The 24138-nt window shown below is 39.6% G+C and overlaps 2 protein-coding genes across 2 annotated transcripts; one reads left to right on the plus strand and one right to left on the minus strand.

Moving 5' to 3' along the window:
* Positions 1-368: 368 nt before the first annotated feature.
* LOC121414774 lies at positions 369-3563 on the plus strand. The gene has a single exon (XM_041607831.1). It carries the CDS (start codon positions 369-371, stop codon positions 3561-3563), a length of 3195 nt encoding a protein of 1064 aa, XP_041463765.1.
* Positions 3564-9119: 5556 nt separating this feature from the next.
* On the minus strand, positions 9120-10563 carry LOC121414775. The gene is made up of 2 exons (XM_041607832.1): positions 10079-10563; positions 9120-9960 (listed from the first exon to the last, which is right to left on the minus strand). Exons 1-2 carry the CDS (start codon positions 10561-10563, stop codon positions 9120-9122), a joined length of 1326 nt encoding a protein of 441 aa, XP_041463766.1.
* Between the last annotated feature and the right edge of the window lie 13575 nt (positions 10564-24138).

Raw genomic sequence — 24138 nt, forward strand, 5'->3', positions numbered from 1 at the left:
TGGTAGCCAGTCTAATGGTGTTAGACCAGAGGCCAGGTTGTTTTGTGCATACTGTAAGAAGGATGGGCACCTTATTTCTCACTGTCAGAAACTAAAGGACAAGAATACTGGTCAGAATAAAGTCCAGGCCAGCGGTAAATTTTGTTCGGCCGGCTACGGTTTGTGTGGGAGACCCTGTGTGTGTTGATGGGGTGAAGCACAAGTTTCATGATGGGGTGGATGAAGGATACAAGGAATTTATTTCTGATGGCACGGTGAAGTTCACTGTTGATGGTGAAGAATTTCCTGTTGTGATTTTGAGAGATACTGGCTCTGTTCAGACGTTATTGATTGCTGATGAGTCATCCTTGGAATCTTGTTTCACGGGCATGAGAACTCTGATCCAAGATGTGAATGAAGGTTTCAAATCTGTTCCTCTGTATGATGTAGAACTTTGTAGTGGGCTGGTTTCTGGGAGAGTGACAGTTGGCATTGTTTCTCGATTGCCTATGAAGGGAATCACAATGCTGCTTGGCAATGATTTGGCTGGAGGTAAGGTGCAGCCATCTACTGTTTTGAGTGACGTGCCGGTAGTGGATTCCAAGACAGAGGCTTTGAAAACAGCTATCCCGGGTATTTTTCCATCTTGTGCGGTTACCAGGGCACAGGCTATGGCAGGGCGAGATGAGAGAGAGGTTGAACATGGTGGTGACATAGATTTAGGGGATACAGTTTTTAGAGATCTGAGTGAGAGTATGAATAGTCAGTCTGGTGATGATAGGACTATTTTCAGCCAGCCTGCCTTGATTGCAGCCCAACAGTCAGCTGCGGACTTGAAAGGTTTGTATCATGTTGCTCTGACAGCAGGAGAGGCAGAGAAGGTCTCACAGTGTTATTACATTAAGTCTGGTGTGTTGATGCGGAAATGGTGTCCTCCTGGTCGCCCAGCTGATGAAGATTGGGTGGCCGTGGATCAGGTTGTTGTCCCGCCCCAGTATCGAGCAGAGATTCTAAGGTTAGCTCATGATATTCCCCTTGCTGGACACCTAGGTGTGAGGAAGACAGTGGCCAGGATTAGGGCCCATTTCTACTGGCCTGGGCTTAGGAAGTGTGTGTCTGAGTATTGTAAGTCATGTCATGTCTGTCAGGTTGTGGGCAAGCCACAACATCACATCAAGCCAGCCCCACTTATTCCAATTCCTGTTTTTCCTGAACCATTTAGCCGTGTATTGATAGATTGTGTTGGCCCATTGCCAAAAACCAAGGCAGGTTATCAGTACTTGCTTACTGTCATGGATTCAACCACACGCTTTCCAGAAGCTTTTCCATTGAGGAACATTCAGGCTAAGACAGTTATTGATGCCCTCTTGGTGTTTTTCACACGCTATGGACTCCCTCAAGACATCCAGTCGGATAGGGGTTCTAATTTCACATCTAGTGTATTCCAGGAAGTGATGCATCAATTAGGAATCAAGCAGGTGAACTCATCACCTTACCACCCACAGTCGCAGGGTGCCCTTGAGAGATACCATCAGACCTTAAAGACAATGATCAAGTCTTACTGCTCTGAGAACACTGGAGACTGGGAAAAGGGTATTCCTTTCCTCTTATTTGCTTCTCGTGATACTCCTAATGAATCTACAGGATTCACCCCATTTGAGCTTGTGTTTGGCCATGAGCCAAGAGGTCCTCTCAAGGTAGTGAAGGAGCACATGTTGTCAGAGTCTGAGGTGGAGAGTGGGAATGTGCTAGATTATGTGTCACAATTTCGCGAAAGACTCTTGAGGGCGTGTGAACTCGCGGGGGAACATTTGAGGTCGTCTCAAGGTGTAATGAAGGCCCGTGCAGATAAGAAGGCAGAACCTCGCTCATTCGAGCCTGGTAGCAAAGTCCTTGTGTTACTGCCCATCCAGGGTGAACCTCTCAGAGCTAAGTTCAGTGGGCCATATGTGGTAGAGAAGAACTTGGGTAAGGAAACCTATCTTGTGAGTACTCCAGACAGGAGAAAAACAAAAAGGGTTTGCCACATTAATATGCTGAAGAAGTATTATGATCGTGACGAGGTGGCGACAGTTGCTGTTGTTTGTGAAAAGGCAGCAGAACATATTCCTGGAGAACTTGAAATCCCAGTGGAAGCGGAGATTGGTGAAGGGATGTCTGGAAAGGTGAATAATTCACATGTGATGGCTAATCCCTCAAAGATATTGGGTCATCTATCAGATTTTGAACAGCAGGATGTAGTACAAATACTTCTTGATTACCCTGAAGTATGTGGAGATAAGTTGGGATATACCGGAGAGGCTATTCATGATGTTGATGTAGGCGATCATCTGCCTATTAAACAACATCCCTACCGTTTGAATCCAAGAAAGAAGAGCCAGGTGCGGAAGGAACTTGAGTATATGCTTGCATGTGGTGTCATTGAGCCTAGTCAGAGCTGTTGGAGCTCACCTGTAGTTCTTGTTCCAAAACCAGATGGGAGTCAGCGTTTTTGCATTGACTACAGGAAAGTTAATGCTGTAACAAAACCTGACTCGTTTCCGCTACCTCGTATTGAGGATTGCATTGATCAGATTGGCAATGCAAGGTATATCACAAAGCTGGATCTGATGAAAGGTTATTGGCAGGTGCCATTAACAGAGAGGGCAAGGGAAATCTCTGCATTTGTTACCCCGCAGGGGTTATTCCAGTGTCGGGTTATGCCCTTTGGCATGCGGAATGCTCCAGCGACATTTCAACGGCTCATGAATTGTGTAATTGCAGGACTTGACAATGTTGTAGTATATCTTGATGATATTCTAGTAGTTAGTGATACCTGGTCAGATCATCTAACTTGCTTGAGAGATGTGTTTGTCAGATTGACCAAGGCAGGACTTGTTGTGAATTTGTCAAAGTGTGAATTTGCGCAGGCGACAGTTACTTACTTGGGTCGTGTAGTAGGGCATGGATGCGTTGCCCCACGAGAGGCAAAGGTCCAAGCTATTGTGGATTTCCCTGCCCCTTCCACAAAGAAGGGGGTGATGAGGTTTCTGGGCATGTGTGGATTTTACCGCAAGTTTGTTCCTAATTTCAGTGACATTGTTGTTCCTCTTACAGATCTTCTCAAGAAGGGGACTAAGTTTGATTGGACCAAACCCTGTGAGATTGCCTTTCAGAAATTGAAAGCTGTTCTGATCTCAAAGCCTGTGTTGCAGGCTCCTAACTTTGAGCATCCATTCCTACTGGCCACTGATGCAAGTGAGGTAGGAGTTGGTGCAGTTCTCCTTCAGTTGGATGAAGAGGGTTTCATGAAACCTGTGAGCTACTTTTCGAAGAAGCTTGATGTACACCAGCAAAGATACTCTACGGTAGAGAAGGAGTGCCTAGGTCTGGTGCTGGCAGTTCAACACTTTGATGTGTATTTGAGTAGCTGCCCCGATGTGACCGTTTTCACGGATCACAATCCACTAACCTTCCTCGAAAGGTTTAGGAACAAGAATCAGAGACTGTTCCGTTGGAGTCTGTTTCTTCAGCCTTATGGGCTGAACGTGACTCATATCAAAGGAAATGACAATGTTATTGCGGATGCGCTTTCTAGAGTTTAGACAAATCTACAGTCAATTGCCAAATAACCTCCTTAGAAACAACAAACAAAACAATAAAAAAAAAAAAAAAAACGACAACAAAAAACCGGAAAGCTGCAAACCGGTCGTTAACTAGTATTCACATAATAAAAAAAAATAACACTAACAATAATAATAATTTTAAAAGAAAAGTGATTTTCTTCTTTTTACTCCATTATCCAGGTGGTCAAGCAATGTTTTGAGATGAATGTCTATAATAGTTTATTAATAACTATCTTTTAATGACAAAAAAAATCGATATATCAATTACATGGAACAATTCATTTTGTTCTAACAAGTCTACATATTCTAACTCTTGTTCTCTTCATTTATTTATTTTTTCTCTCTTCAGGTTCTGCATTTGTAAACATGAAGCTGGATCAAAGTTCTTGCATTGAAGGACTTAATTTCATTTTTTATGCTGCTATAGAAGAGAAATGTCAATGGTTGACCGTGTTTCTCAAATATGCACTACTGTAACTTTTCATTTAAGGAATATTTCTCGAATTAGAAGATATATTACTCAATCTGCCTGTAACAATGCAATTCGTTCTCTAGTTCTGTCCCGTTTAGATTACTGCAATGGTCTTCTCTCTAACATTCCTGTTACTCAAGTAGATCGCATTCAAAGGCTTCAAAATTGGGCAGCTCGAATAATTTATCAAGTAACAAGATTTCACTTCTCTAAACCACTCCTTGAATCGTTACACTGGCTTCCCATACGACATCGTATAGTTTTTAAGTTACTTTTGTTAGTTTTTAAGTCTCTCAATAAGCAGGCACCTTTATATCTGCGTGATTGTTTGACCCTATACACCCCTCGCAGGAATGTACGAGCCTCCAGTGACCCATTCCGTCTCACATATAAAATCACTAAGAAACTGGCTGGAGATAGGACTTTTACCATAACCGCTTCAAAATATTGGAATCGCTTACCTTTTACTCTTAGACAATCACCATCTGTTCCTTCATTTAAAAAGGGACTTAAAACCTTTCTTTTTTCCAATCCAGATTTTTAGGATTGTACGTTTTCATTTGTATAGTTGTAATAATCTCCTTTTCTTCTTGTAAGCGCTTTGGGCCATTCTGGGAAAAGCGCAGTATATAAATAATAATAATAAATAAATAAATAAAATATGGAAAGGTTATATATATGTATATAAAAAGACAAAAAAAGTCTTGCAGAGTTAAGTCACCTTGTTGTATTGGCATGTTTTTTTTTCACGTGATATTAGACTTCCAAAGGTAAAACCAGCTTGTTATTGACTGAAGTTTCCTGCATCTCTTTTTGTAAAGGTTTATAATGATACGTCTTGACTATACACTTGGATGGATTGTGTTTGTTTTCATATTACTCGTTCTTCTGAGTGTTATAATGTTATTTCTACATGCTTCTTTAAATGAAGGAAAGTTAAATTGCTATAACTTTCTTCTTTTAAGGGGGGAGGTATGTCATGTACATGTGCGATATTTGTCAGCGCATGGGGGCGCTCATTGCGTATTAAAAGAAGTGTTAAGGTTACTTTACAAATTTTGTCTCTATTTTCGTCTCTTTTCTGTTTTGTATTGTTGATGTAGTTGTTGTGATAGTCGTACCAGGAAGGGTGTTCTCTTAAGCTCTCCTCCCTGATATGACAATATATATATATAAATATATATATCATATATATATTTCAAGGAAAAAAACAGACATTCAAGAATCTATACACAACAAAAAAAGTAAGTCCCCCCTAAGCAAACATCAATAATTTCCGAACCAATGCGAGTTTTTGATATATTTTTACATGAGCGTGTAGGTAATTTTATAAGCTAACCTCTGAATAAATGTTGTGGACGTATCTTACGTCATGCTTCAGTGAGCACCGTCAGAATAATAATAATAATAATACCAACATGCTTATATAGCGCATATCACTGCCAAATGCGTCCCTATGCGCTCCATTGGATATTATTACCCTGGCTTTAGCCCCGCAGCCTTTTACAGCGCGGTGGCATTTCAAGGAATAAATTCCTGCCAGGTACCCACTTACCTCACCTGGGTCGAGTGCAGCACAACGTGGACGAATTTCTTGCTGAAGGAAATTACGCCATGGCTGGGATTCGAACCCACGACCCTCTGTTTCAAAGTCCGAAGACTAATCCACTGGGCCACAACGCTCCACACTCGGAAGGCAAAAATGTCACTTTTCAAAAGTCACAAGCAAAATATCATGACTTTGATTCCATTTTATTGGAACTAATTCCACATTCTCATCATGAAAAATAGTCAGAAGGTTTGTAAAAGGTACTTTCTAAAAGACGATACAACTTTTTTTGTTAAATTTTACGGTTGAATAAACTCAAGTCCAAATTTGCTATAATAGGATTTTTACACATTTCTATCAATAAAAATGCTAGAATATGATGACAGTTATTTTGGGGAAGATTATCTTCAACAATATTCATCGTTTCACGGTTCAATGAACATTTATTGGAAACAAAAAATGCGATTTTCAAATATCGTAGGCAAGTATTGCTTCATTTTGGTAAATGAAAATGATTTTTTCTCAACTTTTTCGTTATGTTCATGACCAATTAACATGCTTCAATGATTAAAAGGTGTCAAATTAAACATTTACGCTTGAATGAACATGTGGAATGTGATTAGCGCTGTTGTATGTTTTTGGAAAAAATGCAATTTAGAACTATGGATATCTGTCACAAAACTCCTTGCACAGTTCATTTGATTTGATTTTATGAAAATCCCGATGTTTAATGCATCAGTGAGCACACAATATTCGAAAATTATGCAAATGAGAAGAAAGTTCAAGGACTTGGCCCCACTCTGTACCGTATCGAATGGTTATTTTGGTGTGTGCACCTTTTGGATAGTGTTACTCTAAAGCCATGTGCGAAGTTTCATGAAATAACTGTTGGCCGAAGTAACAAAATCCTCCATGAAACAAATCATTATTTCATATTTGTTAAAATTTTGACTTCCTCTCTCATAGACTTGTGTACATTATGGGTGCATACGTTTAAGCATACGTAACCCCTTATTCAATATGGTGGAACTTTTTTTTAAGGCAGTCCTTAGCAATGTCGTTTGGCAGTAATGTTTATCAACCTATGGGCAGAATTCTGTGCAAAAATGAGCGAGCGAGCACATTCGAAAACTTAGGAATGAATACTCTTTATACTGCATAAATGTATTCTTTTCCTAACAATTTCTCAGGAACAGTTGAATGTATGGACAGATCAGTGGTGGATCCAGAATTTGAAATGGGGGAGGGGCCTATAATCGGGGAAGCCATCAACATTTTCACATTTTAACATGATCTAACAAGTTGTAGAAGATACTATCAAAAAACACTATGGGCCGCACAGCAGTTTCCAAAGTGGGGGGGGGGGGGCTGACCATGCCAAAAATCACAATCGTATTACATTTTTGTACTTGCTTATGGAAAAAAGTGGGGGCTGAAGCCCCCCAGCGACCCCCCGCTTCCACGGCCCCTGCAATACATCGTGTTAACTCAACCATGAACATACGATATCAATATTTGGTCTGAAGTGGTTCAATGATTGATATTAAAATAGCATAACACCAAAAAAATCACGTAAAACAATTTTTGACCAACTTTGTATTTGCACAATCTGAAAAACGACTCTTGTGACTTTCCAAGATGGTCATTTTTAATTCAATCTTTAATTAGTCATGCATGACTCAACCGATCAATCTGATTTTTCCCCAGGAGTTGCTTAATGAGTGTAGAAAACTACCCATGAAATATTATATCTCAAAATAATTCTGTTCAAAAGTTACAGCATTTTGATTTAGGGGGACTTACTTTTTTGTTGTGTATATTTGAAAGTGGTTAAACGAATGAATGCTCCTTATTTGAGAAATGTCTCTTTCTGTACCATAAGAAAATTGATTTTATAATTTTGCATTTTCCCCTTTAGATGAACTAGATCTACAAAGACTATTGTCCATCAGAAACCAGTCATGCCGAATGCGAGAAGAAAATCCGAGTGAGTAGATATCTTGAATCGTTTGCCAACATAGAATTTGTGAATGAAGGTATTTTTTTTTCAAATGTTTAATAATAACAATAATAATAATATATATGATTTGTATGGCGCCAAATCCATAAGAATATCAAATGCTCTAGGCGCACTAGTGCAAAGTAGAGATGAAAAAGAAGGAAAAGTATTTAGATTAAAAGTGCTGAGTACAATTAGAAGGGACAAATATCAATTGTAGGTCAAATGAAACATATAGGTTTTAAGATTAGATTTATACATTTCAACAGAGCTACTATCTTTAATGGTCCGAGGAAGAGAATTTCATGCGGATGGCCCAGCATGGGCAAATGTACGTTCCCCCCCCCCCCCACTTTGCTTTGATTTTAGGGATGACCATCAAACTAGAGTCTTGAGAACGAAGAGATCTAGAAGGGGCATATTGGTGTATCAAGGAGATGTTATAGAGACGAGCGGATCCACGTGAAAGAGTAATAAAAGAATCTTTAAAATAACGCGTTGTTCAACAGGTAGCCAGTGTAGCGATTTCAGAACGGGTGTGATGTGGCTGTGCTTATTGGTGAGGGTCACTATACGCGCAGCAGCATTCTGTAATTTTTGAAGTTTTGCAAGAGCATTTTGAGGTAAACCAAACATTAGGGCATTTCCGAAATCTAGTCGAGATGATATTAGAGCATGGGTGATTTTTTTCTGTGGCATTGCGGGTGAGGTATTTACGGATGAAGCCTAGGTTGCGTAACTGATAGCGAACTGATTGAGAGATACGTTGAATCTGTGTGGACATTGTCATTTGGGAATCAAGAAAAATACCTAGATTACGGCAGGCAGTAGATAAGGACACTACATGCCCGGCGAGCGTGACTGAATTGATCGAGATCTTTTCTAATTGAGGTTTGGATCCATACATGATAAATTCACATTTTGCAAGGCTTAATTTAAGTGAATGTGAGTTCAACCAGATGTGGACATCGTCAACGCATCGCTCAAGATTGTGGATAGCGCTAGCTGCATCGCTCTGATTGGGTTTGAATGACGTATATATTTGAATATCGTCAGCATAGATATGATAAGAGAGTGAGTGCTGAAGGAAAATATTCCTAAGACCTGTTAGATATAACATGAACATGGTGGGCCCGCCCACAGAGCCTTGCGGCACTCCGCATTTAAGTGGTAAAAAAATCAGAAAGGCAACCGTTTATCTTTACAGCCTGGGAGTGAAGTGTAAGGTATGATTTAAACCATTGAAGTGCCTAACCATTGACACCGAGAGATATGAGAGTGTTGATTAGGACTGTGTGATTAACAGTGTATCATACCAGTGATTTTCCCTTATCCATCTCGTGGAGAACATGATTGGAAACATTTGTGAGGAGGGTTTCAACACTATGATGGGGGCGGTAAGCAGATTGGAAGGGATCAAGGAGGTTGTTATCTATGCAATAGTCTAATAATCGTGAAAAAACTACTCGCTCTAATATTTTGAAAAGGAATGGAAGATTAGAAATCGGACGATAGTTACTCAGGGATTGGGGGGTCAAGATTGGGTTTCTTCAGGATAGGAAGGATGTGAGCCGTTTTAAGGACAGAAGGTACACATGCCTGATCAATACTTAGATTAACAATATAGGTAATAATACTAGCAAATGTAGAGCTGCATTCCTTGATGAGAACAGTATTGATGGGATCTAGATGGCTAGATTTGGCTGGTAGTCTGCGAAGTAGTGACTTTATCTCGTCAGGAGTCGTTGGCCGGATCGTATCGAAGGAAGCTGATGTGACAGGATCGACAGGTGTAAGATCTGGGGTAAGGCTGTTCTGAATTTTATGTATCTTCGAGTGGAAGAAGTGGATGAATCTCTGGGCCAGTTCTTGACTATCGGTGTGTCTTGGGAGTAGAGAGTCCTGTTTACGATTGAGGAGACGGTTAGCGGTGGAGTAGAGTTTCTTAGTATCATTACCACACATGTTGATTAGCCCAACATAGTAGGATTTCTTGGCGCGTTCAACAAGACGATTCACAACCTCTCGTTGCGCTTGGAACATCTGTCTGTCTATGCAGAGCTTGCCGTTAGATCGCCATCGTCGCTCGAGCTGTCGACGCTTGCGTTTCTCAACGGTTATCTTGCTATTGTACCAGGGGCTATCTCGGTGATCTCTCACTTTGCGGGTCTTGGCAGGGGCATGAATATCGAGAAGTGAGGTTAGGATGGTGTTGTAGCGGTTGGTAGCCGAGTCGATATTCTCAGACACGGAGGATGGGGAAATAATATTGCTTTTCGCGACATCTTCTATAAAAGACTTTCTATTGATATCTTTGATGTTGCGTGAGGTATATGCTCTATTGACACGATTTGATCTACAAGAGCGAATTACACAGGTGATAGCAGCGTGGTCTGAAATACCTGGAATAATGTTCGGTTTGGAGATCGGTAGCTTGTCCGAGTTCCGGACGAGGACAACGTCAAGAATATGACCTTTGCTGGAGATCCAGAAACTTAAGAGTGTGCGGAGACGAAGTCTTATCCAGGTGTATGTTCAAGTCCCCCGTGATCAAGATAGAGGAAGGATTGCACAGTCTCTCATCAAGAAATGCTGAAAAATCAATGAGAAACTGAGAAAATCCCTGAAATCCAGGAGGACGGTAGACGACGATGATGTCGACCTGCTTGGAGCCGGCATGAGACAAAGTTCCAGACAGGGATTCGAAGGTGTCAAATTGTCCTGTTGGGCCAATATCAACATGAAGACTGTCCTTGTAGAGGAACCCGACTCCACCACCGCGCTTGGTTGATCTGGGGTGATGCTTGAAGAGATATCCTCGTGGACAGAGGTCAGCAGTTGCAGCATCATCGGACGTGGTAAGCCAGGTTTCGCAGACACATGTGAAGTCGAGTCGGTGATCGAGGACAAATTCATGAAATGGGGTAGTTTTATTATGCACAGAACGGCAGTTAAGCATACAAAAATTTTATGTTGTCATTAAAACGGTCACGGCCACCCTTCCTACCTCGATGTGTCTTTCGTCCTCTAGTTATCCCTAAAGACATGATCGTATTACAAACTTCTTTGTTCTGATTACAGCAGAGTGTAGAATTAGAACAGGAATTGAGAGAGTGAAGTGTTTTACTGTCATATTTGTATGACACTGAAAGACAGTTTGTATCAGGATCAGGATCCGAATGGGCCTTACTACGTGTGACAGGGCCTGGGTTCGAATTCACATCACCTGATAACAATATCAAGATATGAAATGTCGATACAGAACATTGTACAGGAGCACCAATATATTTCTTGCTCGGACCGAATGAACATACATTATTACGATTATGAACATTATTTACATATATATATGATCAATTTGTACATGAGTATCGATAACATCACTTCGGCCTAGATTGCAGTGCTGTGTTGCATAACACCTTGAGTTAAGCACAAGCATCAGGCATATAAAAGTTAAAAAGCCAGTAAGATTCATAGTGACAGTGAACATCTATACAAAACTAAACAAAAGGATCAGTAGTACACAATAGCAGCACAGTAGCAGCACAGACTTGAGCATGAGTGAACAGGCCAGATGTAATCTGGCATGTGTATAAATAGTCGATTTGACAGTCTCATAGGCTCAATACACCAACCTAGAAATGTTCTTTCCGATGAAGTTTTTTTCTTGATTCGTGTTCCTAAGGGGTCCTAGAACAAATTCAGCTTGGTTGCCAAAAGTTGCCGTTTGGGCAATTTTGCTAATTTGCATAAATCCAAAATGGCCGCCAGATGCCATCTTGAAAACCTAACTTTTGAACCCCTGTCCACAAAATGATGAGTAATGACTCGTTTTAGGGGTTTAGAGATGTGTAGAACTGATTTCTGTAATCATTTTTGCAATATAAGGTCATCTTCAGGTCAAATCCAAGATGGCCGCCATATGCAATCTTGAAAAATTGACTTTTGTTCCCCTTGCCCAAGAATGACGAGTAATACCTCTACTTAGGGGTTTTGGGGTGTGCAGAATCCATTTCTGCTTTCTATTTTGCAATATAATGTCATCTTCAGGTCAAATCCAAGATGGCCGCCATATGACACCATCTTGAAATATCAATTTTTGAACCCTTTGCCCCAGAATCATGCATAATAACTCGATTCATGAGTCATTAGGTATGTTGATTCAATTCATGTAGTTATTTTGCACAAAGGATAATCTTCAGATAAAATCCAAGATGGCCGCCAACCGCCATCTTGAAAAATTACTGTCTGAGGCTTATACGTGTTAGAACTAATGTAAAGGGATTTCAGTAAGATACTCATTTCTTTTATTAATTCTCAAGTTTTTGTCCCAGAATCATGAATAATATCCCTCTTTTCGTGAGTTATATGGTATGTTTATTCAATTTCTGTTCATAATTTTGCAATGTAGGATCATCTCCAGGTCAAAATAATCCAACATGACCACTAAACGCCATATTAAGAAAAAAAAAACTACTTCCGAGACTATTGAACCTTGAAGAAGTGCTGTCCCTAATAAGGTTGTTGTTATGTATTGGAGCTCATGTAAGGGGATTTCAGTGAGAATGATTCATTTCTTTTAATCACTCCATTTTTAGTTTGAGGTCAAGTCATGTCTAAGATGGTCAGATGGTTGATAGATTTCGTCATTAACCGCTTACTTTAGAATTAAACCATTCAAGGTTTGGGCTATGATTTCGGGAGTTTTGATCCCTTTTTTTATTTCTGTGCAACCATACTTTTCCAGTGAAATGACTTTAAAGTATTATTTGAATTAAAAAGTGATTTCTCCGTATTTTTTTTTCAAAAAAATTGATTTAATTATTAACTTCCTTTATAATTATTATTGGACTTTTCCTCCTGACAAGAGCCATTGACTTGGTCAGCAGGAGTGCACTCTTTAGCCTCCTGAAGAAGATAGGCTCCCCAAGACTGTTCCACGGTCAGGATTGTTCTCATTCGTGAAATGTTTTACGGAAACGATGTCGCCCCTGCCTCTCAAGAAGTGGGAGTACAAGACCTAGTCATACATAACAGCTGCCTGTCTTACTGCATGTAAGGGGTTTGGACCATCCATCAGACTTTGAGACAGTCAGAAATCCTGATAGACTCAAGACACCGACTGTCCTCCAGATATGTATATCAACAGCACACACTCGTCTGGTTATGGTGGACTCCTCACCTACCTTGGACCGACTATATGTCTCTTGTCCCCTTTCACAGGACAAGCATATAAGCATCAGGATTGTAAAATCTGTCACAGTCATGGCCAAGCTCATGCACGGAAGTAAGTCCTGGAAACGTACGCCGACCAAGAAAAGTGTCTAAACACCTTCCACGTCAGCTGCCTCGGACGTATCATGCACGTTAAATGGCAGGACAAAGTGAAAAATACAGAGGCCCTTCAGCGTACGTGCTGGCATCAAAAGCTTATTCTCGCTCCTTAGTCAAAGGCACCTCAGGTGGTTGGGGCATGTTTGCCCCATGAAACCTTGGCGAATCCCTTCTTGGATTCGCCAAGGTAAGGTAAGTTGTGTGATTGGTCTCACCCCATCGATAGATCACACCTCCGTTTTAAAGACACATGCAAATATGACATAAAACTTGCCGGCATAGACACTAACACTTATGAAGGTGTAGATGATAGTCGCCATCCATTCTATGGAGAGCTACTAAGTACAGGGGTCAAGACGTCAGAAAATAATCGGAATGCTAAATTGGCAGACCAAAGGCCTAGGAGGAAGGCTAGGGCAGCATCTCTATATAAACGTGTCTCAGCGCCCTCCTCCTTCATCTGTAAAAATTTGCTCTAGAGACTGCCACTCTAGAGTGGTGCTCTATAGTCACTCTCAAAAATGTAAGGCCAAGCGATACACCATCGTCTTTTAAGGCGAACTGATGCCTACCAATCATTGGACACATTGATTTAGAAAAATAATATTGATAAAACACTTTCAAATTGAAATATACCCTAAAAGCCTCTTCAGTACAAAGGTATGAATAGACCTTAAAAAATACACTCGAAATGGATAGCCCAAACCTAAAGAGGATTCATTCTAAGTTGAGCAATTAATGTTGAAATGAACTTGAGAATTAATAAAAGAAATGAGTATTCTTACTGAAATCCCTTTACATTAGTTCTAACACGTATAAGCCTCAGACAGTAATTTTTCAAGATGGCGGTTGGCGGCCATCTTGGATTTGATCTGAAGATTATCTTTTGTGCAAAATAACTACATGAATTGAATCAACATACCTAATGACTCATGAATAGAGTTATTATTCATGATTCTGGGGCAAAGGGTTCAACAATTGATATTTCAAGATGGCGTCATATGGCGGCCATCTTGGATTTGACCTGAAGATGACATTATATTGCAAAATAGAAAGCAGAAATGGATTCTGCACACCCCAAAACCCCTAAATAGAAGTATTACTCGTCATTCTGGGGCAAGGGGAACACAAGTCAATTTTTCAAGATTGCATATGGCGGCCATCTTGGATTTGACCTAAAGATGACCTTATATTGCAAAAATGATTACAGAAATCAGTTCTACACATCTCTAAACCCCTAAAACGAGTCATTACTCATCATTTTGTGGACAGGGGTTCAAAATAGTTAGGTTTTCAAGATGGCATCTGGCAGCCATTTTGGATTTATGCAAATTAGCAAAATTGCCCAAACGGCAACTTTTGGCAACCAAGCTGAATTTGTTCTAGGACCCCATAGGAACACGAATCAAGAAAAAAACTTCATCGGAAAGAACATTTCTAGGTTCGGAAAATGTCAAATCGACTAAAAGCAATGATGGCCTCTACTGCACAGTATGAAGGTACAATCACAAAAAAGGTGCAAAAACTTTGCAAGGTTCATCTATCAATAATACAGACCTAAATGCTCCAAAATTTGACTAGTAGTATCTCAGATGTAGGTATAGTAAGATATCACAAAAACAAATACATCTTAAACATATAAACAAGACAAATATACAAACACAATCAGAGAGATGTGCAGTGGGCGGGCAGCCACCAGCGCGCGCAACCAAAAAAAAAAAAAATAAAAAAAAAAAATAAATAAATTTTGTTTTGATAACATGTAAGGCAAGTTTTGGTACTTCATCCTTCTCATTTGCCCCTTTTATTTTATTTTTTGTTATTCCTTTTTTTCTTACAAATTAGAATTTTATTTCATTTTTGCGGTGGTCAAATATTTAATAAGTTTATCATCTCTTTCTGATGATCATCTAGCATTGATCCAGACACGGAGATGATAGTGGAATGGGCAATGGATGGTTCTTCAAACACCGTTAGGGCAGGAGACGTGGACTGGCATGGCCCATTGCAAGAGGGAACTATGATTACCATGGACTGGTATGGAGTGCCTTGGTATGCCAGCGTCAAAGTCATAGAGTTTCTCGCAGGTAAAGACTCTGATGAAGATGACGATCTCCCCTATCACTACTTGTGAAAAACTCAGGTGAGCCCTTTCACGTTCTATATTATTGATTTACTCGAGTTGTTTTTAGTGATAATAATAATAATTATAATAATAATATGAATATTTGCAAAGAGCTGGTACCCTCCTTATGTAGAAGCTCCGGGGGAGATACTCATGGCACAGGGATAGTTGTCTGTTTATGTATTTCTTCATTTACTTATTAAAGTTATTCATTTGGGGGATGTGCTGTGTAACAAATAAATGCAAAAAGAAGCTGCTGAAAACTGCTTATCTAAAAAAAGAGCCAATGGAGTAAATTAGAGAGTCAAAAGGGGCCTAAGCTTTCGATCCTAGCAGAATCTTCGTCGGAGGCAAAATGACAAACATATAAAGTGGAACAACCATGATATAGACCACAAACATCCAACAGCAACACTAGAAACAAGGAGACAAAAGGGGCATAGTGAGAAGAGATGACCAATCAGGTTAATGAAGGGGAAGAAAGAAAAGTAGTAGGTAGACACAAAGGGAAGTAGGTGTGAGTAAGGCCAAAGAAAGACCTCAAGCCAAGAGGGATTAAGATATGGAGCAGGCAACATCAAACAGGATCTGGAACAAAACAGTGATAAAGGGTATGAGGAAGAGATGAATAACAAGAGAATTAGTGAGAGGTGGGTCAAACAGGTCCAAAGAAAGGCATAAAAACTGGTGCAAAAGAGTGGGGGGAAAGAATGGGAAACAACTGAACATGTGCAAAAGACATAAGTATGTATGAAAGAGCAAAAAACAAACTAAGAGAAGAAAGTGAGTGTAAAAATAAATCTGTAAGTATAAAAGTATGTAAATATATCCAGAAAGGAATCTATGTGAATAAATATATAAAGTATATACAAATGGTAGACAAAACTGATATAGTGATCCGCTGGGTGTGGGGGAAAAACAGCAGACTATATAGTAGAAAAAAACCCCAAAAAAACACCTGTATATATGGAAGGGAAGCAAAATGCCTAAAGGGTAAAAGCAAATAAAGAAGCTGATGCTGTATGAGAGAGGGGGTGTATTAAGTAAACATGAAAAAGGCAAAATAAATAAGTGGTAAATCTAAGAGGTGGGTGGAGAGAAAAAAAAAATATATGATGATTATTATATTGCCTGAATAAGGGAGAAAAAATTGGAGCTGAGCTTGTATGAGATATGGGAGGAAAGTAGAGGAAGAAACTATAAAGTGACTAATCTAAAAAAGCTGAGGGAAAATAAGTGTACACAAATGGAAAGTGGAAAAGAAGGAGTAATCAGTCGTTCCCCTCTTGGATGTTCAGGCCATGAGGTTGGATGGTGCGAAGTCGTCTCATCCAGACAAATAAATGACCAGGATTTCCTTGAGCTTCCATTTCAAAATTAGAATAATTTTTATCTTTAAAAAGTCATTCATAAGTCCTTGAGTGCATGCTTAAATTAATTCTTTACTCTTTCTACCCATGCCATAGATGGCATTAATAGAGAAAGGGAAGAGTATTTGAAATTCAAGGCAGTTTCTATGATGACTTTGTCATGATGAACTTGTAATGAAAATTTGCATGGATTTGTTTGTTGTTTTTTTGCTTACTAAATCGTTTATGTAAAATTCGTGAACATGTTTGCCTCATGCACAAAACTTGAACAAAAAAATAAAAAGAGAAGAAAAACTGAAATGCTTGAAAAGTATAATTGCAATAATTGACTCTATATTGTCAGGGTTGAAATTTGGAGTTCAAACAACAGCTGAAATTGAAAACAGATATAACCTACTTATGGAGGTTGAAATGCTTGAATATCTGCATTTTGACAGCAATATACATTTGTTTTCTTATTTATAACTTTAACACAAAAATATTATTTTTTCTCTCTCTGTTATGTCCTAGGAGGCAACAAGAGTGATGTTAAAGACAAACTGCCAATCATCAGCGGAGCACCTGATACTCCTGCAATATGTACCAACTTTTTCTGTGACAAGTAAGTTTGGGCTGCATGCCATAGGTGTTTATGTTTTCTGTGCTTTGATCATTCAAGAATGAGTGATGACTGTTTGTAGGGGCGTCGATCCATTTTTCAGATTGGGGGGGGGGGGGGCAAAATCATTAACGTTCCAAAGGCGCTCGATCGTACAAAACACCCACACACACACATATAATATATATATATATATATATATTATATATATATATATATATATATATATTTGAGATCAGTAGTATGGAGAGGGCAGTAGCAAGGTCAATACCCGTCTTCATCAAGCTTTCGGGCACATGCCCTTCATCAGGATCTAAACCAATATATAAAATACAAAATATAGGCCTACTAATAACAATGGTAGATACAATGCAATGTAATATATTACGGAGATAAGTAACTATAGTCCATAAATAATAATCAATTATACATGCAAGGTAAATGGTAAGTCAATATGGTAAGTCAGTATATAATATATAGTTACCGTAGGGTCCGTTAGTATAGTGTATTGTTGACAGTAAAGTTAAAATTGATTGATCACATTTATATTCATCCTTCTTCTTGGTGTGCATCCTGTGAGTCCTCTCACCCGGATCCGTGGCGGCATGGCTGGCAGAGATACCTCAACCATCAAGATCGGTCAGGGAACCAATATCATCAATGGTAACATCAATCACAATGGAATTTAACGACGAAGATACCTCCATATTATCACATACTATTCACAGGAAAGCTGCGTCCCTCTTTCGTCTTCGAGGACACTTAAAATTACCTTTCAATATACAAAGACAAAGGTATTGTTCCGAAAGGACTTTTACTGGACAAAACGCAATCCTTCAAGTGCAGCGATGCCTTCAATCGTCAATGGACAAAAGCTCTATGGAAAGCCTCTTGTGAACTCCGGGACATGACAATCAACAACGTAACCGATCAGATCCTTGGAAAAGAAAAGGAAATCGCTCATTTGAAAAGCCAACTTTTTTATAATACTTCCCCACATCACTATCACGGTCTAATGAACTCCATCAAAGACAAGATCGAGAGAAAGTTCAAAGATCTTAACACTTACAAGGAACGGAAACTCAAGCGAGATAAAAATTGGTAAAGACATCAAGAACTTAACTGGAAGCTATGAAGTTGGACAAAAGACTACTAATCACACTACGAAACAAAAGGTCAACAGATCGAAGATACAACAGAAAGAAATACAAAACACGGAGAAGACAATTAACACATACATGTAAACAATACAGCCTCCAGCCTTACGTCATCTTCAAAAGAAGACCAGAGTCAACCCTCAACGGTAATAAACTTGTCAGACCACAACCTGTCAGATGCTAAAATCTCCCTTCTCTCAAAAGGCCTCTCCTTTTGCCCAACACCATCACAGATCGACCACTTTCAACTACAAGCAGACCTCAACGAACTAAAAAGAAAGATGTACCTGCAAGTCTACTATTCATCCAAACAATCACAGGCAGATCAACTCAACAACCAAACAACACATCCCACGAAAGACTCCAATAACACACAAGACCCCCATTCACAAATGATACCTACACAAGCCACGGACGCTCCATGCGATAGTCAACAGACATTGTCCACCAGGCAGAAATAAATGGATTCCTAATATCAACAATCCTCGCCTTCTAGACCTCCATCTCCGACCACTAGTAACAAGACTACCCTCCTACCTCCAAGACACGACAGACTTCCTAAACCACATAGACAACCTCAACAAATCTCACGCCCCTCTCCCAGACCGCACCATAATAGTAACAGCTGACGTCAAGTCACTTTACACCAACATCCCACACAATGAAGGAATACAAGCATGCAAAAACGCCCTGAATTCGAGACAACACCTACACCCACCTACAGACCAACTCATTCGCCTTCTTGAACTTGTCCTCACACTCAACAACTTCAAATTTCAAGAACAACACTACATCCAAATCCAGGGCACTGCAATGGGCACACCACTCGCTCCATCCTATGCCAACATCTTCGTGGGCGAACTTGAGAAGGATATACTAACCAACTCAAGACATGCTATCATTGCAGGTTCCTGGAAACGATACATCGACGATATACAGTTCATGTGGTCTGGCTCTCCTATACCCCTTTCATAAACCCAATTAAAATGAATTATACCCTTTTCATAAACCTATCCTCCAATTAGCCGCCTAAGAGTAATGCGGATAATTCAATAGAAATTGCGTTCATAAACTCCGAAAATAAGCCGCATTATTTTTACGAGCGCCCGTCCTGAAATAGGCGGATAATCGCCATGACAACTGGACACGCCCCCTCCGATGCGGTTGTGTTGGAAAAGGGTGACCTTGTGACCGCACCATGGCAATTATCCGCATTATTTGGAAATGCGTTCATAAACTCAAAATCTTGTCCCGATGCTGCTATTATGCGGATAATAGCAGCATCAGAGTAATGCGGATAACTCTTGTCCTCCTCCAATTTTACGACCAAATTATGCTATTAGCCGCCTAATTCATAGTAATTGGGTTTATGAAAGGGGTATTAGGCGGCTAATAGCAGCATAATTTGGTCGTAAAATTGGAGGACAAGAGTTATCCGCATTACTCTGATGCTGCTATTATCCGCATAATAGCGGCATCGGGATAAGATTTTGAGTTTATGAACGCATTTCCAAATAATGCGGATAATTGCCATGGTGCGGTCACAAGGTCACCCTTTTCCAACACAACCGCATCGGAGGGGGCGTGTCCAGTTGTCATGGCGATTATCCGCCTTTTTCAGGACGGGCGCTCGTAAAAATAATGCGGCTTATTTTCGGAATTTATGAACGCAATTTTTATTGAATTATCCGCATTACTCTTAGGCGGCTAATTGGAGGATAGGTTTATAGACTTCTTGCGAAATTCCAGGACACCATCAACACTAGACATTCCACTATAAAATACACATTCGAATCCTCAAATTCAGAGGTCTGCTTTCTCGACTTACTCCAACTAAAAAATGGCACACTTCATACAGAACTATACAACAAGCCGACAGATACACACAGTTATCTTCTACCAACTTCTTGTCACCCGAAACACACCTTCCGCAGTATACCATTCAGTCAAGCAACCTGCGTGAGACGAATTTGCTCTGGTGATGACAGCACAAAGTACCATCTGACCAAACTAGAGACACACCTCACACGCTGTCAGTACGACACCAGTTTGGTAACGGATCAGATCCAAAAAGCCTCCATCATACCTCGAGAACAACTCCTCATCAAAAATAAGAAACAATCTTCTACGAATATCCACTTCTCTGTAACATACACTCCAGGCACATCAACAATACCCTCCATCATCCATAAACATTATCCACTCATCGAACAGAGTGACACACTGCAAACCATCTTTCACAGAGCCCCGATGACATCCTTCCGTCGAAATAGATCACTACGCGACTTACTAGTAAACGCTAAATCACCACACATGGAAACAGAAAACCACAACAGAAACAATCAAACACATAATCATAACACCAATGACACGACATGCACCTCTATTACAGACATGTCAACACAAGAGCTAGGGTTCTACAAATGCAAAGCAAAAAATGTTCACTCCACCATCACATCAAAGAAACAACGACATTCACAAGTTCAGTCACTGGACAAAAATTCAACATACGTGATCACATAAACTGCAAATCCTCATGGGTCATCTACCTCTTAACATGCACTAAATGCAACATGCAATACGCCGGAAAGACTGAAACAACACTATACACGCGACTAAATAACACTAGATCAGAAGTAACCAATTACAACAAAAACAAACCTAACAGCAAAACCCTCCCATTCACCCAGGGTGACCAGATTTCACAAAATGAAATACGGGACAATCGACAAAGCACGCTACATGAGCGGATGGTCTTAACAAAAGTAGATCAACAAAGAAGGCTAAATGTTAGACTTGCGAAAAATATAAAGATTTGGAAGGGAGTGTGAACGAAAGAATGAAAGAGAGAAAGAATAGGCGAAAGAAAAGAGATGAATTCAGAAGAAAAAAATTAAAGGGGAAGATGAAAAAAATATAAAGAATTGGAAGAGATGAAAGAATGAAAGAAAAGAAAAAATAAACGAAAAAAAAAAGAAGAATTGAGAAGAAAAAAAATAAAGGGGAAAATGAAGGGGAAAAAAGAAAAAAGGAAAGAAAGTTAGAATAAGAGATGGATGAAAAAAATATTTAAAAAAGATAGAAAAAAGGTTTCCGTCATTCTTTGAAAATCAATATAGGAAGAAAAAAGAGATGAAGGAAAAATTAATAAATGTGTGAAAGAAAAAAATAAAGGTGAGAAAGGAAAAAGGAAGATAAAAGGAGGAAAGAAAGAACGAAGAAAAACACGAAAGGGGGGAAGGAAGGGAGAGAAATAATAAGGGAAGTAATTAGAAGAAAAGATAAAAGAATGAAAAAGATGAAAGAGAGGGAGGGCAAATGGAGGAGAGAATGAAAAAAAAGAAAATAAAGGAGAAAAAGAAGAAAATGAGAGGAAGGGAGAACACAAAGAAAAGTTTAAGGATAGAAAGAATAAAGGAAATAAAAAAAGAAAGTTAAAAAAGAAGGAAAGTAAGAGAAAGAAGAAAAAAGTGGAGCGTTGTGGCCCAGTGGATTAGTCTTCGGACTTTGAAACAGAGGGTCGTGGGTTCGAATCCCAGCCATGGCGTAATTTCCTTCAGCAAGAAATTTATCCACATTGTGCTGCACTCGACCCAGGTGAGGTAAATGGGTACCGGCAGGAAGTAATTCCTCAAAAAGCTGTGTGCACCGAGAAGGTAGCCTAGCTTAGCCGGGTAATAATAGCAGGGCCCGCTGGGAGAACAGTTTTCGGAACTGAAGTTGCTACCCTGGGTAAATATACCTTTATTATTATTATTATTATTATAAAAGAAAGAAAAATTAATAGAGAGAGAGAGAGATAAAGGATCAGGAAAGAAAGATAGGAAATGAAGATAAAAAAAGGGCAATCAGGAAGGATAGAAGGATGAAGAAAGAAGGATAGAAAAGAAAAGAAAGAAAGAGGACAAAAGTTCAACTTTCAAGCAAACCCAAAAAAAATCTTATCAAAGAAAAATCATAATGGTATTTGCTGGGTTTTAATGTTTCTTTAAAACTGATCTGTTTTGAAAATGAATAAAATTTCAAAGTGAAACATTGTCAAACTTAATAATTAGATGAAACATCGCGGCATCATACACAGGCATCTCTCCCATCCCATTAATAAATTCGCACAGATCACAAGACTCAAAACGAAAGTTGAAACAACTAGATCTATAGTTATGAAAACTCAATAAACTGGTTCCTCTGATTACATCTCCACATCAGTAATCTGATAATCCATATTATGATTATGACTATTTTCCGCCGATCTTGTGATTATTTTGGTGGAAAAACTGTTTATCATGAGAAATTGTTTGCGCCATTGAGAATCTGCTCCGGTCCTACATGCCTAGCTAGTAGCCTGTCACACACAGGCAGAAGGCCAGTTTGTTTGCAATGCATTAAATTAAGAAAATTACCGCACAACTTCCAAAAAGTTTACAGTTCTCGATTTTATTGTAGTCTCTGCTTCGTCATAATTATTTTGGTTATTTGATGAAACTTTGTCACTTTTAAATGTATTGACTATATTTTGTTCAATATTCTGAAATACGGGACAAATCGGCGTCCCGGGAAGGTGTGTCGGGACGCCGAGACAAAGGGGCAAAATACGGGACGATCCCGGGAAATACGGGATGTCTGGTCACCCTGGTTACAACCGATAATTGGGACCTTTCGCAATCATCACGGACGCTAGTATTAGGGTCCCCTATCACAAAAGTTAACGCTTAATCATACACTTGATTGTTAAGATTGATTGTGCATTACAGTCAATAGAATCAAACGTAGAAAACTGCTCTACGATCAATGCTAAGCTTTGTGTAACATGGGGGTTACAGGCCCTACAAATCTGCTTTTCGTGTGCAAAATCCCTTTCCGCGACACCCGTACCGCATACATGCATGTATATTACGACTGATGGCTGGAGATATTCAAAATGCAGGACCTAAAATAGATTTATGACATGGATAAGAAAGTGGTTTTTCAAACAAATCGAGAACATATTCAGTGAGGAAAAACTTACTGAATGAAGGCTTAAATATAGATCATTACAGTCCATCGAATCGATATTACATTTAATGTGGATTATTGGTGGATCACTGGCAATTGATTTCATGGATAAGATCAACCTCTCCAGCCGAACATTTCGCATGCGTTGATATGTACACATCATATGCGATACCTTTGAACTCGTTTCCTTTTGTTTCTTTTGTTTCTTTGTTTCTTTTGTTTACTCCTTATACACAAACGATATGCCTCTCGCACACGATGTGAGGGGCATTATGTTTTACATTCCCCAGAAATGGGGATTAGATTCAAATTCCGGGGGGACCACTTCCATTGATGAGTGGATACCAGGCACGACCATGGGGTTTCGAAAAGTACCCTAAACATGCTAAACAAGGGAAGCAATTCTTTTCCAGATTATGAAAATGCATCTCTTAACAAGTATTTGGCTTGTGAAATTTAAACCCTACAAGTATTGAATATATATCCCTTTTTCAGCATTTTAAACATCGTTTTGACACCCTTATAACGTTACATAGGCCTATATACGTAACGTACCTGCCCACTCTGTCCCCTTTTACGGGTGGTCGCTACTGGTATCCACTAATCAATGGAAGTGGGCCCCCCGGGCGGCCTCTCGAGCTCTAGGAGGAGTCAAATATGGCTTTGGAGAGTCGTCCTCAATCGGATAAATCGCTGTTACCATAGTAGCAACCAGAATTTTGCACACGAAACGCATATTGAATGTTTCCGTCGCAGATGCGAAACGAAAAAAAAATCTCGTGTCACACAATTTGCATTGCAGGACTGAGTTTTACGACCATGATGACGGGCCCAAAAAGTCCCTTCCAAAGTCAACTACCGTTGTAAATAAGCGTTCGCGTCCTCAAACGAAAGGTCGGGATTGTCGCACCAACGCATAATGTCGCAGACAACGCATAATGTCGTAGTTTTTCTAACG

Source organism: Lytechinus variegatus, chromosome 5 (genome assembly GCF_018143015.1).
Source record: "Lytechinus variegatus isolate NC3 chromosome 5, Lvar_3.0, whole genome shotgun sequence".
NCBI lineage: Eukaryota > Metazoa > Echinodermata > Echinoidea > Temnopleuroida > Toxopneustidae > Lytechinus > Lytechinus variegatus.